At 37.9% G+C, this 15,898-nt stretch overlaps 1 protein-coding gene across 6 annotated transcripts in view; it reads right to left on the reverse strand.

Annotated features, from left to right (window-relative positions):
* The window catches only part of macrod1 (mono-ADP ribosylhydrolase 1), a 127,989-nt gene that overhangs the window by 15,380 nt on the left and 96,711 nt on the right, over nucleotides 1-15,898 (reverse strand). For all 6 annotated transcript variants that reach the window (XM_067599492.1, XM_067599490.1, XM_067599491.1 and 3 more), the window contains one exon: nucleotides 689-810. In XM_067599492.1, coding sequence (XP_067455593.1) covers nucleotides 689-810 — 122 coding nt within the window. The remainder of the gene's footprint in view (nucleotides 1-688; nucleotides 811-15,898) is intronic.

Below are 15,898 nucleotides of genomic sequence, written 5' to 3' on the forward strand. Positions count from 1 at the left end.
TAATGTAAAAAAAAAAAAAAGAATCAAGCTAGCTGAATGTTGGAAACTCTAAACAGAGCATTTATCTTCACACGGCCTCCCTGAGCCTGTTTTCTTCTACTCTTCTTCTGACTTTATTTTCATGTTGCTTTGGTGTTTTTTCTTTGACTGTAACACCTCGTTCTATTGTGAAACCTCCTGCCTGGTGTTTCATAAAACCTTCTTACAACTCAACACTCCTCCCACCAGCTCCTCTTTTCTCTCTCTTCATTCCTCTCAGTTCGAATGCAGTTTCCTTTTGAAAAGTCCTGATGTGATTTTTCTCTCTTAAGCTCAGGTCACACAGTCCTGACTCCATTCCTTTGCTTTTTTCCTTCCTTCCTCTCTGTCTTTTTATGTTTTCTTCCCTTTTTTTTTATCTTTGTGTCCCAGTCTTCACTGGTTCTTTCAGATATCTGCACTCCTTCCTTCTCTCCACCACAACAACAAACAACTCGTAGTAAGTTGTTTGTTGTGATCGTTGTAGAGAGAACTGAGTAACATTTCAGCTCTTACATTACAGTTATTCACCTTGAAGATATATTAAAAATTATAAATTCGGTTAATTTACTGCTAGCATCTGTCAGAAAGCTAATTTGGCCTTCCCTCATCCCTCTCATTCCCTGTAACCCGGTCCCATCATCCCTTCATCTCATCCCTGCGCTCTCACCACTGAACGTGCAGAATTTGCAGTTGCTGTTTGCAGGCTGTTCTTGTAGCACGACCTCAGAGCTTTCTTCTGCTTCTCTCCAACTCCTCCTTGTGCTATCGGCCCAACGGTGTGGATCACATCTGCAGAGAGAAAAGATAAGAATGATGAAGAGGAAGCACGTCTTACCACCACCGTGAGAGAGACTTGCTTGAGTAGTGAGTAAAATGTATCCCGAGTCTTCCCACTTTTCAAAGTTCTTTAAGTGTTAATCATAACAGGTGTTGAATTCAGTTCTAACATAACAAACATAACAAAATGTCATACATTCAACTTTGTCCATGCAGATTTCAAATACAGTTACAGTTAACGTTCATTGAGAGACTCGTATCTTGGCTGGAACAGAGTTCATCTCCTGATTATCCGACTTGTTATGATGTGTGTCTTGGTTTGGCAGATTAGTCACACAAGGGTGAACAAATTAAGCAACACACCTTAGGGACACCAGGAGAGTAGCAGTGGGGATAGGTTTTTGTTGCTTTTTTTTTTTAAAATAGCAAAATATCAAATTTGATATTCAAGACAGGGAATAATAGAGATTGTGAACTGTGCGGTCCTGAGGCAAAATATGCCATCCATCTTTTCTTTTTACCCATAAAATAAAACCTGAGCTGCCTACAGCGAGAGAACAGGTGGTTAAGCAGGGCAAGAAGAGGTCTACTAGCTGCAGCGAGAACAGTCCTTTTTCACAGAGGACATTTTGACATGTTACAGTAGGAAAAGCGCTGGTGTTAATAATTTAATTAACAATGGCTGAATTCCATTTTGCTGCTCCACTTTCAGGGTGCTGGTATTGTGTGTGCCGGCTCTCTGTCACAGTGTCATGGCTTTACTGTGAACAGAGCCATCATTAATGTTATTAGTGACACCTGTAACACTTTTCCCTGCTATGAGAAGTCAAAACGTCTGCTGTGAAAAAGGCCTATTGTCACCACCAGCCTTGCGGGTGATAGAGTCCAGGCGATAGATGTTTCTATGTGTTGATGTATGTGTGGTGTTTATATGTGTTACTCAAACTGTGTAGGCCTGTGTCATCATCAGCCTAATTCATGCAATCAGATTGCACACGTGGTAATTATTAGCTGTTTTCTCACACCAAACTTCTCCTGATGATGTTTTTAAGCAAAACTGACAGCTTGAGTCTGGAAACCTCATTCTTATATGTATTAAATACTGTATCAGTGGATCTCTTAGTCACAGGTGAGTCAAACATGCTCCCCCCAGGCCACCGAAACAGAGTGCACTAAATCACATCAAAATTTCACACTTAGGTTGCAAGCATGTTAGGTGCAAAGTAAACCATGTTTTTCACAGTTTGTGCCATAGCAGACTGATCTCCAGTTTTGTTTTCACAAGGTTTCTCCTCTTTCTTTCCACTAGGCCCTGATTCCCAACATTTCTAGTGTTTTTTGGGGGGTTTTAATCACTAATTTCAGTCCAATGTTTCTGCTAATATCAGTCATGTTGCAAAATTAACAGAATTTATGCTTCATTTGCATAGTTTATGATTTACAATGTTATTTTTTGTTCGCTTCTGTCCTGCTGTGATGTGTTTCTTTGAAAGAATTTTGTGACTGTTGGACAAATCGTCTGCTTAATTAGTAATAGTGACAACAGATGTGCATCACCTAGCGGCACTAAGCATTTAGTCACGTAGTCATTTAGTAAATGTCATTCTGTATAATTTGCTGCAATCACGACTGAGCCTGTCTGCCCACAGATAAATTGTGATCGTCAGCAGTGACAGAAATTTTGCATCAATGTTGTTCTGTATGTTTTGAAAGCTTTGTATCAGTCCTGTGGTGACCTGAGAAGATGGTATGTTCCAGTCAGGTGAGGCTGAGATGGCAAAAGGCCAGTCATTGATCAATTGAGATGTGTGAAAGAAGAGAGCAGATAGCAGCTTCCTATGAGGCTGCAGATTTTATTTGTTAACTTCTTTTCTTTTGCTTCAGTTTAAGTTATTTTTTTAATTTCCTTTGGGTTCATTTTTGCCTCTGTTTCATATTTTTGTTAATAACCTTGTCTGTATGTACTCCTGCCTTCTGACCTGCTTCCTCACCATCCACTTTCACTTCCATTGCCAAAACAACATCATCTGCCCTTTATGTGGGGCGCCAGCACTACAACTTCATTATTCATCTTCATTTTAAAAGCTGAAAGAAATGGTGATGTGAGCAGCCATTCAGAGGTCTGGAACCAGGCTCGGCTTTCAGTAAATTACTCTCTCTTATCCCCCTGTATACTAATCACACTTAATGTTTCATTTTAACAGCACACCTGGGCAGCTATAAAGGCACTCCTGTCACTGGTGTAGAGGATGTGCGTAAATAATTTTCAAATATATAACATCCAGGCAGGAAACGCTGGAGGAATGTTGTGGGTCTTTCATTATGGACAGCAGTCTGACAAGGTTAACTGGTATCCAAACTGAGAAATAAGCTGTTTTGTTTGGGTTGTTATCAAGACAATTAGCCTGCAAGCTACTTTACAAAACCAAATTAGTAGTTCCACGCCACTGTTGCCAAGAACTGATGACCTCCAACACGGCTGCCAGAGGATGTCTCAGGTCACCAAAATGCTCTACTACAAGATCACACCAGCTGATTTTAAATGATTCTCACATTAACACTTTACTGGGACTGTCTCTAGTACTTTGCACCTTTATTAAACTGACAAGAGGCTTTGAAACGACATTTTCTTAGTCTTAGTCTTCCTCACTTCCTCAAGTTTACAGCAACAATGTCTTTCACTGCATTTAATTGTTTTGTACAATATATTTTTCATATTTTGCTGTCATGTAGCTGCTGGAGTGCTTGACTAATTCATACAGTGTATTTCCTTTGTCAAGTTAATGAATGCTTTCTTCTTCTCAGGTCTGTGAAAAACTATTTCAATTGGACTAATTGATTAAATAAAGGGTAAATGAATCTAAGTGTATTGAATTGAAGGAGGAGGAGAGAGGGGGGGGGGGGTGGGGGGGGGACAGAGTGAGGAACAGAGAGAGCTGTAGTTGAGATGTAGTTTAACCAGCCTCTACACGCCTATGTCGACGCCACCACTCATTCTGATGAGGCTCAGCGTGTTGCTCTCAGCGTGAATCCCAATGCTGTTATAAGACCTAGCTGGACCACCGCCTCGACACAGAAAAGAAATTCCACTTCAACGATGGATTTAATCCAGTATTGAGACTTCGTTTTTTTCTTAACAGATCTGTTATGTAGGACTAGATGTTAATATCACTTAATCGCACATGTGAGACTTGCTGCTTAGACTCTTAGGTCAAGTGAGTGATGTCATCGTCTGGGTTATCAAGTGGGCGCCCTCTTTCCTTGATGTTTCGCTGATAGGCCCACGACACCTCCAGAGGGTTCAGCAGTGAATGCCGGCATCCTGGGCTCAACCGCTAGATGTCATCTACTCAGTTGAGGGCCCAGGTGGAGTCCTTTCTCTTCATCCAGAGCCACTGGAGACGTCTTTGAGTGCTCGTAGGTGGGCCTTCTCTCACACTCCCATCTCCCAGAGTAGCCTTGATATTGATCTGGCTATAAACCCTCTGCAGCCTGATTCAACCACTCGGACCTTTGCATTCCAGCCATGTTGTTGCGCATTGGCTGCAAGCTCAGCATACCTCAGCTTCTTGTGCCCATAGGTCTCCTCCACTGCATCCTCCCAGGGCGCTGTAAGCTTGATGATGTAAACGAGATAGAGTGAGGCTGACCATAGCACAAGGTCTGGTCTGAGGTTGGTTAACATGATCTCAGCTGGGAAGCAGAGCCTCTGGCCTAAGTCTGCCACCAGGGTCTGAAATTAACACCAGCAAGCGCCGAATGGAAGTGGATTTTCAGTTTGGCAAGTAAACCTCAGAAGGCTATCCGCCACGTTGGCAGATAAATGTTTGTACCAAAATTAGTCATTTAATAAAATATGTGGCACGATGGCTCTTGAATATTTGGTCAGTGGTGGAAAGTACATCTATTCAAGTACTTATTTTACTTTTTATATTTCCACTTTCTGCTTCTTTATTCTTCACTAAATTTCAGACGGAAATATTGCACTTAATATAACAACATATGATAGCCTTATAAAATACAATGTATCGCTATAGATTAAACCAGAGGTCTGCAACCCTCCTGTGTGTCAAATTGGGTAGAAAATAATAAGCTAATAATTGAGCTAAATGTATCTAAAACAAAATGTATTATCTTTGTTTCAAATCATGCATCGAGGAGTGAGCTGCTTCTCTCCCTCTTAATAAGGGATGCAGCTTTGGAGCAGGTCCATGAAGTCCCCCTGGATGAACAGCTTACCCGTCATATTGACTGTAGCCATAAGTGGAAGATCAGTGTCAGTCATCGGGCGGTGTGCTTATTTCCTGACTGATCGCTCAATCAGACAGGTTATATAATGCTAGTTTTGACCATAGACTGTATAAAAATCATAAAGTACATTTCCATTCACCTGTTTGTATTTGCATTTTCAATTTGCGCATAAAAAAATGAAGAAAATGAAGAGGAAAAGCTGAAAATTAAACAAAATTTTGAAATATTGCAAAGAACTTTTTATGCTTGGCTGAGGTGGAAAAGTTGGTGTATTGATAAAAGTAACATGTGACAAAATGCAAAGGAAACAGACTTAACATGTGACCTACACGTCCACTGAAGAGAGGAAAAAATAGCAGCGGATCTGTGTGGAGTGTTTTGCCTTTTTTTTTTTTTTTTTAACATTGTTTTGGTTTGACGTTCTTTTAATTACATCATCTTGTTGCTGCCCTCTTCTTCTGCAATGGTTTAATGGCCCCTGACTGGAAAATTATCAGCACCAGCTGTTTATCTCGACAACCCAACTCCTAATATTTGCATAATCGCAGTGGATGGAAACTCGTATTCATTCAAACATTCTTCTGTTGATTTTCCTGGAAACTTGGTTACAGTTTGCGCTACATTTGGATGGAAAGCTAACGATAGTGAACATTCCTGAAGAAGAAACAGGAGGGAAAGTAATAAATTAGCTGTAAAAGTCCCAAAAGTAATCTCCTTTGTTTTTCTCCGCATAAAAATAGACAAGACTATTACACCCTCGTGGGTCACATTTATCTTGATTAGAATTCAAAACAATACGAGTCTAAAGATTAATTAATATGGACATTTACACAGTGCACTCTCTCGCTCTCAGACACACAAACAGACAAAGACACACACACACACACACACACACACACACACACACACACACACACACACACACACACCCACACACAGTTAACAAGCCGCAGACTCCAGAGCACACAAGAAACCCAGAAGAAGCTCTTTAATCCAATCCTCAGAGGATCGGAGGCCATTAGGCAGAAAGATTTAACACAGTGTTTGAGACTTTTTGAAATATGATCTGGTGATCTTACTTCAAAACCAGAAATTCATAATGAAAGCATGAAATGTGTTCTCCCGTGCACTTCCTCGAGATTCTTTACAGCCTCATTTGTTGTTAGAAATTGTCGCTGTATCCATTGATAAGGAAATCCTGCCAGCTAACCACGATCAATGGAGGATATTTGGTTAGCGAAGCAGGATCGGCTCATTACGCGCGGGCATTGGAACAGGGCTCTGGCTGCCAAAAAGCTATTTGTACTTTGTTCTTAATAACAAGGCATTTTAAATACAGAGCTGAAAGAGAGGAAACCTTGGGGAAGGGGCAAGCTGGTTTCAGCTGACCTAAATCATAGCTCCAATCTAAAAGATATATTTGTTAAATTCACCTAAAGATGAGCGTTGTAGCGAATATTTTAATAGCATGTAGGTTTTACACAGTTCTTTGTTCAATACAGTATTTATATCAAAACCCATCTTATTATAAGTTATTGTAATATTTGACCATGCTATTATTTTTCTACATGGATACCTCAATACCACAGAGAGATAACACAATAACAACCAGGCATTTTAATATGATTCAATGTAATTCAATAAATGATTTTATTGACATAAAATAGAATTTTCTGGACATAAAAAGGGTCATGACAGGGTCACTTTTTCCCCAGTAAAAAGTCCCATTGATCATTGCTAATCTTTAGTTTGTGTTTGGTTCAATTCCACCATCTGGAAACACAGCTTTAATCAATACTGATCAGGAAGTGAAATTTTTTCTGATCACTTAAGAGTGACTGAAATGCAAGAAAATGTGAAAAACTCTATAAAATCTGACTTTCCACCAGCTTTCTGTGTTATTTTTGACATTTAATTCATTTAGATGCTTTGAGCTAAAAGATATCATCCCTGATTTTGTTACAGCACTCTTTTTTATACTGTTATATAAATGTTTTAATAATTTGGTGAGTTTGTATTTTTGATGGTATAAGGACAGGGTAGCTGTTTTCTTATTTTTATGCGTGCAGCAGGTAATGTGCCATCTGCCATCTATTTTTACAGCACTCATAGTGCTTTTAATAATACAGGCGATCAGTAAGTAGAAGTTTTAGTTTGCTTAAAGGATAGGTTCACAAGTCTGTCTTAAAACAATAGTCAGATACCCAAATGAACATTGAAAAAGGTTTTTCTTGCTATAATCATCCCGTTTGTTCATACTGACCATTAAAAGATCCCCTATAAACATGTTTTCAATTTAAGTGATGGGGGACAAATTGTCCTTGTTTTGTGCAAAAATGTATTTAAATTTTATCTGAAGATAATATGAAGCTTTAGGTCAAATAAAGTGGATATCTTCTGAAGTTTCTGTCTTTATAGTAAAAAATTCCCTCTATGTGTCTGTGACAGTTTTCCTTTTATGCTGCTGTGGAAGTAAAGTAACCAAAAGAGGGAATTTGGCACTAAAAAAGTCTTTAAGCTTCTAAGCTTCATATTAGCTTCAAATAAACTTTTAATTACATTTATGCTCAAAATGAGGACTGTGGAATTTGTCCTCCTTTACTTACATTGTAAGTGCATTATGAAGGGATCTTGTAATGGTCAGTATGAACAGGAGGAATAATTACAGCAAGAGAAACCTGTTTCAATGTTGTTTCAAGAAAGACTTGAAAAATTGTGAACCTATCCTTTGAGTCTAGCTTTCATTTTTCTTTCAGTGTTTGGTGAGTAGTATGAATATATGAATTTCAGAATGTGAATATTTCACTCTTTTTTACCCAAATGATGGGCAGCAGACATGAGTTGTGTGCTGAACATAATATTTGCATTTCTGCTGCTCTTCTGAATCAAGCAGCAGTTTCAGCAGAACATATTCCGCCTGCAATCATTTAAGAATGGACGAGGAGCCTTGCTGAAATAGTAACTTATCAAAAACTACATGTGCGATGCCTCTGTGTCCCACTAAGACCAGGAGCCTCATTTATAACCGGTTCGTACACACAAAATGGGGCTTGAAAGAGGTGTATGTCACTTCCCACAAAAAAGTTATGATTTATAAAGACAAACTTGATGGGAGAATGTGCGTACCTGTATGGAAACTCTGACCCATGCATACCAACATTTTGGAGAAATTTGGGGAAATTGGTGATGCAGATGGTGAGGTGGTGAATTGAAGCCAGACTGTATAATCATTCCTCTCGCACATTTAATTTCAAATTTTATTTCGATTTCAAATGTTAATTATAGATCCACTTTATCATAAACTTTCAAGCCAGCAGAGTTACTCGTGCTTGTAGTGAACTATTCCATAAGCACCTTTTGATTTTAAAAGATATAAGCCAACTCAAATGTTAAAAATATACACCTGTGATTTATTATTGAACTATTAATGAAATATTGAGTGCGATGCGCTTTCTCACCATCACATTTCCAACTCCCAGAGCACAGAGGAGAGGGCCGGGCTGTATGGTGCTCACACTCGGGGTCAGTTGTGGAACAGCACAGCACCGCTGAAACGCCAGGATGGTGCCAGGATGTGGAGGGATTCTGGAAAGTCTGGCTTGATTTTCCCCGATATTAAGCATGAATATACTGATTTCTTTTCACCTCAACCACAATATTTAACTGATGAAATTATCACCATCAGTTGTAGAAATCCAAGATGACATCAAATAACTTTAAAGAATTGAAGAACAGATTGTTTATAGATTTTTAATAATATCCTCTAATACTTTGCATAAATCACCAAGTCTGATTTTAGCTTTCATACAGTTTTTATGTGTAAAATCGCTGCAGTGAACACGACTGTGCTGTCAGGCGCACAAAGCGCGCTGGTGACACCACGGTGGCTGCCACACACACTCTGCCTGCTCTAGTCACCTCACCACCACATCTTCACCACCTGCACTCATTTATAGATTGTGTAAATTAGAGAAACAGCTGTGTGCTGGATTTTGGAGTAAATATAAATGTATACAGTGTTTATTGTATTTTAGATATTGAGGGTGTGGTCTCATCAATCATGCATGTGTCTATATACAGTAGATGCTTAACAAACACCAAGTGTTGAGCTTTGGTGTCACCGTGCCTCCACTAGTCCATACCCTGTGTGCAGAAATGCGCTTCTTGACATCTACCTCCATGTTTGACCACTTTGTTTAATTTTGGGAATTGTTTCGCTTGTTGCATCGACTGCATTAACAGCTGCTGCAGCCATCAGCCTCACAAACTTTCTTCTGTTACTGCTGCTGTTCTTCACAGGAACAACATGTACATCAATATTCATGAGGGGTTTTGCACTGACCATTTATGGTTAATTGCGGGAGTGTAGGGGATGGGATATGAGGTTCATCCACATGCGCACATTTTCAAGTTGATTGTGATTTATAAAGGGAAACATGCTTGCATTCATGCGTGCGCACAGTTTTATAAATCTGATTATTTTTTGGCACGCGCCATTGTCGGCTTTTGTGCACACATACATTTTTGGTATGGATCCAATACACTGTTTTATAAATGAGGCCCCAGGAGTGTGTGGATGAAAGTCTGCACCACAGACTGGTATGAGAGAGTTGTGCTTACAGTCGAGTCCACAGATCTGGATTGAAAGAAACTTGTCTGAATAACATGACAGTCCTTCATCGAGCTTCTAACTGATGAAGAAGAGTGCGGTCCCTGAGAAATCACTTAGTCTGAGTGCATGAATCCACACAGAAAGAATAGTAAGTATTTCAATCAAAGTCTATTTATACACAGACATGGCTATTAGACACTAATATTCTCCTATTGCATAGATTATCAAAGGTTATGTTATATAGCTTCCTTCATATCACATGAAACTGGAGGTGGTTATCCAGCAAACTGACAGCATTTTAATGATGACTTGCTGATTCTCAGCAGAACCACGATCCAAATCTCACTCGTGTCTAAGCGTAAAGGTTCTTCTTATCCTTCTCCAGCTCTTCCTTTATGATTGGTATATATTTATCTAGAGGAATCAATAAATGATTATGGGTTTTCCTTGGTTTAGCCTCATTGCTGTACTTCATAAAGTGTCTTTATATATTCAGTGTGTGATGCATTTTATTTTATTTATATTCAGCAATGTTAAGGAGCAATAGGCTCTGTGTAAGAATGAGTGTGTCTGTGTGTGTGTGACAAATCATTACTGCAGCTTCTCAACAGTAATGATCCCTCTGGAGGTGTCATGGGGCTAATCTCTTTTTTACTGTCAATGGTTTTATACAACAGGATATTCCTGAACGAACTGTCAAGAAACGCTATCTCACTGCTGAAGTGGCTGCAACTTTTATTGATCTCTTATGCGACACTCCTGCAGACATTTTACTCTCCTCTTGTGATTTTATTGTAGATAATTTTAATAGTAAACTAAGGTCAATCCTTGACACAGTGGCCCCACTAAAACTGAAAAAGATTACTTCTAATCTAACACCTCCCTGTAGAAATGAGGAAATTAAACAATTAAAAAGAAACTGTCGAATAGCAGAAAGAAAATGGAGAAGGAATAAATTAATGGTCAATTATCAAATTTTCTGTGAACAGCTGACGACTTACAATAAGGCAATTAAACATGCAAGACAAGCACACTTCTCAAAATTGATAACCGACAACCGGAATAACCCCCAAAATCCTCTTTTCAACCGTTGACCGTTTAATTAACCCTGTTTTTATGAAGTCTAGCAGTATGTCTACCAACTCCATATGTGAAGCGTGTGCAGTCCACTTCAGAGATAAAACAGACACTATTAGATCAAATTTATGTCAATGTCAGCCTATGAATTTTAATACCCCAGAACCTTTGTTTTTATGTGAGGAAACACTGGAGTAATCTGTCATGGTTGATGATGAGATGCTTGGCAAAGTTATTTCTCAATTAAAACCCACAACCTGCTTTTTAGATTCTCACATCCGACAGTTTATAGCTTTGATGAAGATTTACTCAACATTGTTAACTATTCTCTTCAGATGGGTGATTTCCCTACTGCTCTTAAGACCGCCTTCTGAAGCAAAACAATTTAGATCCCTCAGTTCTTAATAACTACAGACCAGTATCCAATTTGCCATTTTTACGTAAAATTTTGGAGAATTGTTTTTAATCAGTTAAATGATTTTATGAACTCCCACAATACTTCTGAAAAATATCAATCTGGTTTTCAGGCCAATCATAGCAGTGAGACATTTGTCAAGGTTGTAAACGACCTCAGGTCCAATATGGATATAAAAAACTTTCTGTATTAGTACTACTTGACTTAAATTACGCCTTTGATACAATAGATCACCCATTTCTTTTAGGTAGACTTCACAATCCGATTGGTCTTTCTAGTACTGTTTCTAATTGGTTCAAATATTATCGATAAAGAATTATTGTAAGGATGGATGAGTGTTCATCTAAAAGCTATAAAATGAATTGTGGTGTTCCTCAAGGTTCAATTTTAGGACCTACACTTTTTAACCTTTACATGCTGCCAATTGGAAACGTCATCAGGAGGCACGGCATCAATTTCCAGAGCTATGCTGATGACACACAGCTTTATATCGCTGTGTCTCCTGATGACTCAGGGCCAATAGTTGCCCTTTTTAACTGTATTTTAGATATCAAGTTATGGATGGCAGAGAATTTTCTACAGCTCAACTAGGATAAAACTAAAGTCTTGGTTATTGGTACTGAAGCTCAGAGAGACAAACTCAGAGAGATCTTAGTTTTGAACCTCACATTAGAAACACAACTAAGAATGCATTTTATCATCTTAAGAACACTGCCAAAGTGCGACAGTTTCTCTCTCAAGCCAACAAAGAGACACTAATACATGCTTTTATTACTTGCAGGATTGACTATTGTAATGCTCTACTTTCTGGCCTCCCAAAAAAGAATAGAGCTCAATTACAATTACTTCAAAACTCAGCTGCATGTGTGTTGACAAAGACCAGAAAGAGAGCACACATGACACCAATTTTAAAGTCTCTGCACTGGCTGCCTGTTTGATTCAGAATTGATTTTAAGATCCTTTTATTGGTTTATAAAGCTCTTAATGGTCTTGGTCCTACCTATTTATCAGATTTGCTTTTAGCCTATGAACCCACTAGAACCCTCAGGTCTTTTGGTAGTGGACTTTTAATTATACCAAAAGTCAGAACGAAAACCCACAGTGAGGTATCCTTTTATGATTGTGGTCCACGTCTCGGGAACAGTTCCCTGAAGACCTGACGGCAGCAGAGAATGTTGATATCTTTAAAAACAAACTCCAGAGCTACCTTTTTAGCCTGGCTTTTAACTGAACTTTATTTATTTGTGTATTTGTCTGTTTTATTTCTTGGTATATCCTTTTATTTTATTTTTCATTGTTTGGATTGTTTTACTTTTAATACCTTTTATTTCTGGTTTTACTTACTTCAATACATCTCCTCTCTTTTAGTATTTTATTATTCTATTTTGTGCTCTTAACTTTTAATTTACTTTTTATCTACCATTTTATTTTATTACTATTATTTATTCATTTATCATTTCTTTTTCCATATCTCACTTTTTATTACCTTATTTTGAGTTTTTATCTATTTCTATCTTCACCTGGTGTTTGCTCATTGCAAATTGATGAGATTTATGATCGCGTTTCCTCAGTTCCTGTTTTTATTGAGTGCTGTTACTTCTGTGTGGTTTATTAATTACAAAGTCATTTATCACTTTGTGTGTGGATGTGTGTGTGTGTGTGTCGGGGGGGATTCAATTTCATTTGTAAGAAAAGTGCTATACAAATTAAGTCTGATTGATTGATTGATGATTCAGTCACACATCTTTAATCTGTAATGGGAGGATCACATTTGACCCTGATGAGTCTGACTCTCCCATCTGACTCCTTGTTCTGTCCACATTTGTTCAAAATCTGCGCTCAGCGTCGATGAGTGTTAATTTTCCACCAGACTCCGGCTACCAGCCTAGTAGATGTGAAGAGTCACAACATCAGCTAACTATATTTTTTCTCTCTTGCACCAACAACAATGTAATCTGTTCACTCTGACTCCACCGTACTCTTTCTACATTACGGCTTCACCGGTCTGTGCACCATCAAAGAGAGAAAATACAAAGGAAACTGCATATTTGCCGTTCAACTACTTCAATCCCTTCATCCACCTTTTATTTAATTGTAGTTATAAAAAATGCAGAGGAAGTGACTGTGGCCTGTTGTCCCCCTGTAGAAAAAAATAACTACGCAGCTTTGAATATTTGTCATTATTACCTGATGTAGCACTTTATATTCCTCTGTTGTAATGTTTTATGTTTTTTATTTTCAAGTGTTGAATTATTTAATGTTAGGGCTGCAGGATATGATTGAAATCATTATCACAACATTATTCCGGATATTTTCCAATATATATAATTATATATATACATACTGTTACAGGGCATTCAAAAATGCAAGGGGCTGCGTTGGCAGGGACGTGCTGAGTTGATGAAGTACGATCCAGGGAGTCCAGTTTGAGTGATAGATCCATCAGTTTGAAGGCTTATCAGATGCCAGAACACAGCTTGTCAGTTTAAAATACTCTGAGACAGGATCTTTTTTTTCATTTCGTCACTGTAGAAAGAAAGTGTTAACTTTACAAAATAATCTACCAGGAATTTACACTTTTTTCTCCTTTTTTTCCCAGCTGCACAGTGCTGTTGTTTTTCTGAACATGGCCTTGGCATTAAATGAGGTTAATTTATTTATTTGTCAAAAAAGACGTACATTTTTTATGATAGCTTGCTCAGAATCACTAATTTAAACAAGAGGAATAAGTAAACCACAACCTGATAAGATTATATCCTCTTGATAGTATTTTGCTGAAATTCGATAAATGATAATATTGAATTATCAGCAAAGAGATAGTGTGTGCCCATATCATCCCAGATCATATCTTTAGGTCAGGTACAGGACAACAAACAAGATCAAGAGAAGAAAGTAGAGTGTTTCGACCTAGAGAGGTTGAAACGTTTCCTTTTTAAGTCAGTAATAAAAAAGATTTGTGAGCTACAATCCAATGTGCGGATGCTGCATTTTTCCCCAAAACTGAATTATCACCATCAATATTTGATGTTCATTAGATTTTTTTTCCCTGAATATTTTGGCATTTGCTTTTATTGGACAGCACAGATACAAACAGGAAACAAGAGGAGAAGAGGGGTGTGTGTCATGAAACAAAGGTCCCTGGCCGGCGATGCTGCAGTCAAATTGTATGCGTCTTAACCACTGAGCCACCAGGACGGTGCATCAGATTTTTTTAAGGCTCAATCTTGAGTTTCGCTTATCATTTTAATAATCTGATATAAAATTCAACTAAAAGCTTGTGTCATATAGGTATTTATGTGTAAGTACACATACTATATCTTTTCCCTGATTCATAGATGCTTGTTGGGCTTCACTGTATTGAAGGTCTAAGCTGAAACGTTTGACTGTGATTCAACATAAAGCTGTTTGAATAAAGATGATGAAATGAGCACGTCTGTGTGCGGTTCTCCTCCTTAAAGCAATTAAGAGCTCCAAGGCCACCAGCACCAGCATAAATTTGATGGGGTTGAGGTGCTTCTTCATTTGATACGTCACTGTATTGACAACACACACGGGTACAAAAGCTCCATCTACAGATGGATTTCTGTCAAAAGTGAATTATTTGTTCCATCATAATCTGTTTATTTTTACCACTGATGCAAAAAAAGATCCTTTTATCAGTACTTTTTAACGTTTTGGTGTAATTTATTATCACACTGCAGCTTCTCACACACACACACACACACGTGCGCTGAATGAAGTCAGCAAACAGCACAGCAGAGAGGCCGTGTTGGAGACAGTGAAGTGAAGATTACTGGCGTTAATGACAACTATGCTCGTTACTATAAGTGCAACAAAACCTTTGCAACTAAAGAGCCAAAACTTTATCAATACACATATTTTACACAACCAAAGCGCGCTAGCTAGAATTGGTACAAACAAGCTAAAACAAAAGCTGTCTGTATGTAGTCAAACTGTTTAGCTTAGTTTAAATTTTGGCAAATTCTTGTGAACTAAAGCTGCTGGCTGAGACAAACCAGCCCCTTCTCTCTCTACCAGCGGTACCTGCAGCAGTGAATCACATCAGCAGCAGAGGGAGGAGGTCAGAGGAGGAATGACTGATACTGACTGATGTCTGTGTTCTTCTTTCTTTCTAAACTTCACTCAGTACTTTCGGGTCAGAAATATTGTTTATTTCACTGATATTTTAGATTTGTTTCCAGTGAGATATTATTGAGTTTATATAGTGACTTTGCTGTTGTAAACTTTACTGCTGCTGCTCTAGAAACAACATTTAGTTACATTTAAAATACAAATCAATTCTAATCCTGTCCTAAATTTATTCTCTTTTAAAATAATATATTATTTAAATGGTTAAAAAGTACAAACAAGCAGTAACACAAAGTAATTAACCTGAAAGATTGTCAGTGTGCAATCACATATTTTAATATGAAAGTGACAAGAATTTTAACTTTTTTCTTTTACTGACTGATGTAGATTCTGGTTGCCTTTGAGGTTGAAAATGATAATAAGTATAGATATTTGTGTTATTTTAATTCTAAAATATAGTTGGATAGTTAAATTAAGTAGAAGTTTTATTTCAGTAAGGAGAGAAATAGGACTCCATCACTAGTTGCATACTTTTTGAAAGTAAAATGTTTCATTTTTTACTTTTCATACATAAATTAGTGCCTTTTCCAGGGATGGAAATCATGGCCAGAATGCACCAAATTGCACCATTTCAAAAATGGTGGAATTTGCTTTGT

Source organism: Thunnus thynnus, chromosome 9 (genome assembly GCF_963924715.1).
Source record: "Thunnus thynnus chromosome 9, fThuThy2.1, whole genome shotgun sequence".
NCBI classification, from domain to species: domain Eukaryota; kingdom Metazoa; phylum Chordata; class Actinopteri; order Scombriformes; family Scombridae; genus Thunnus; species Thunnus thynnus.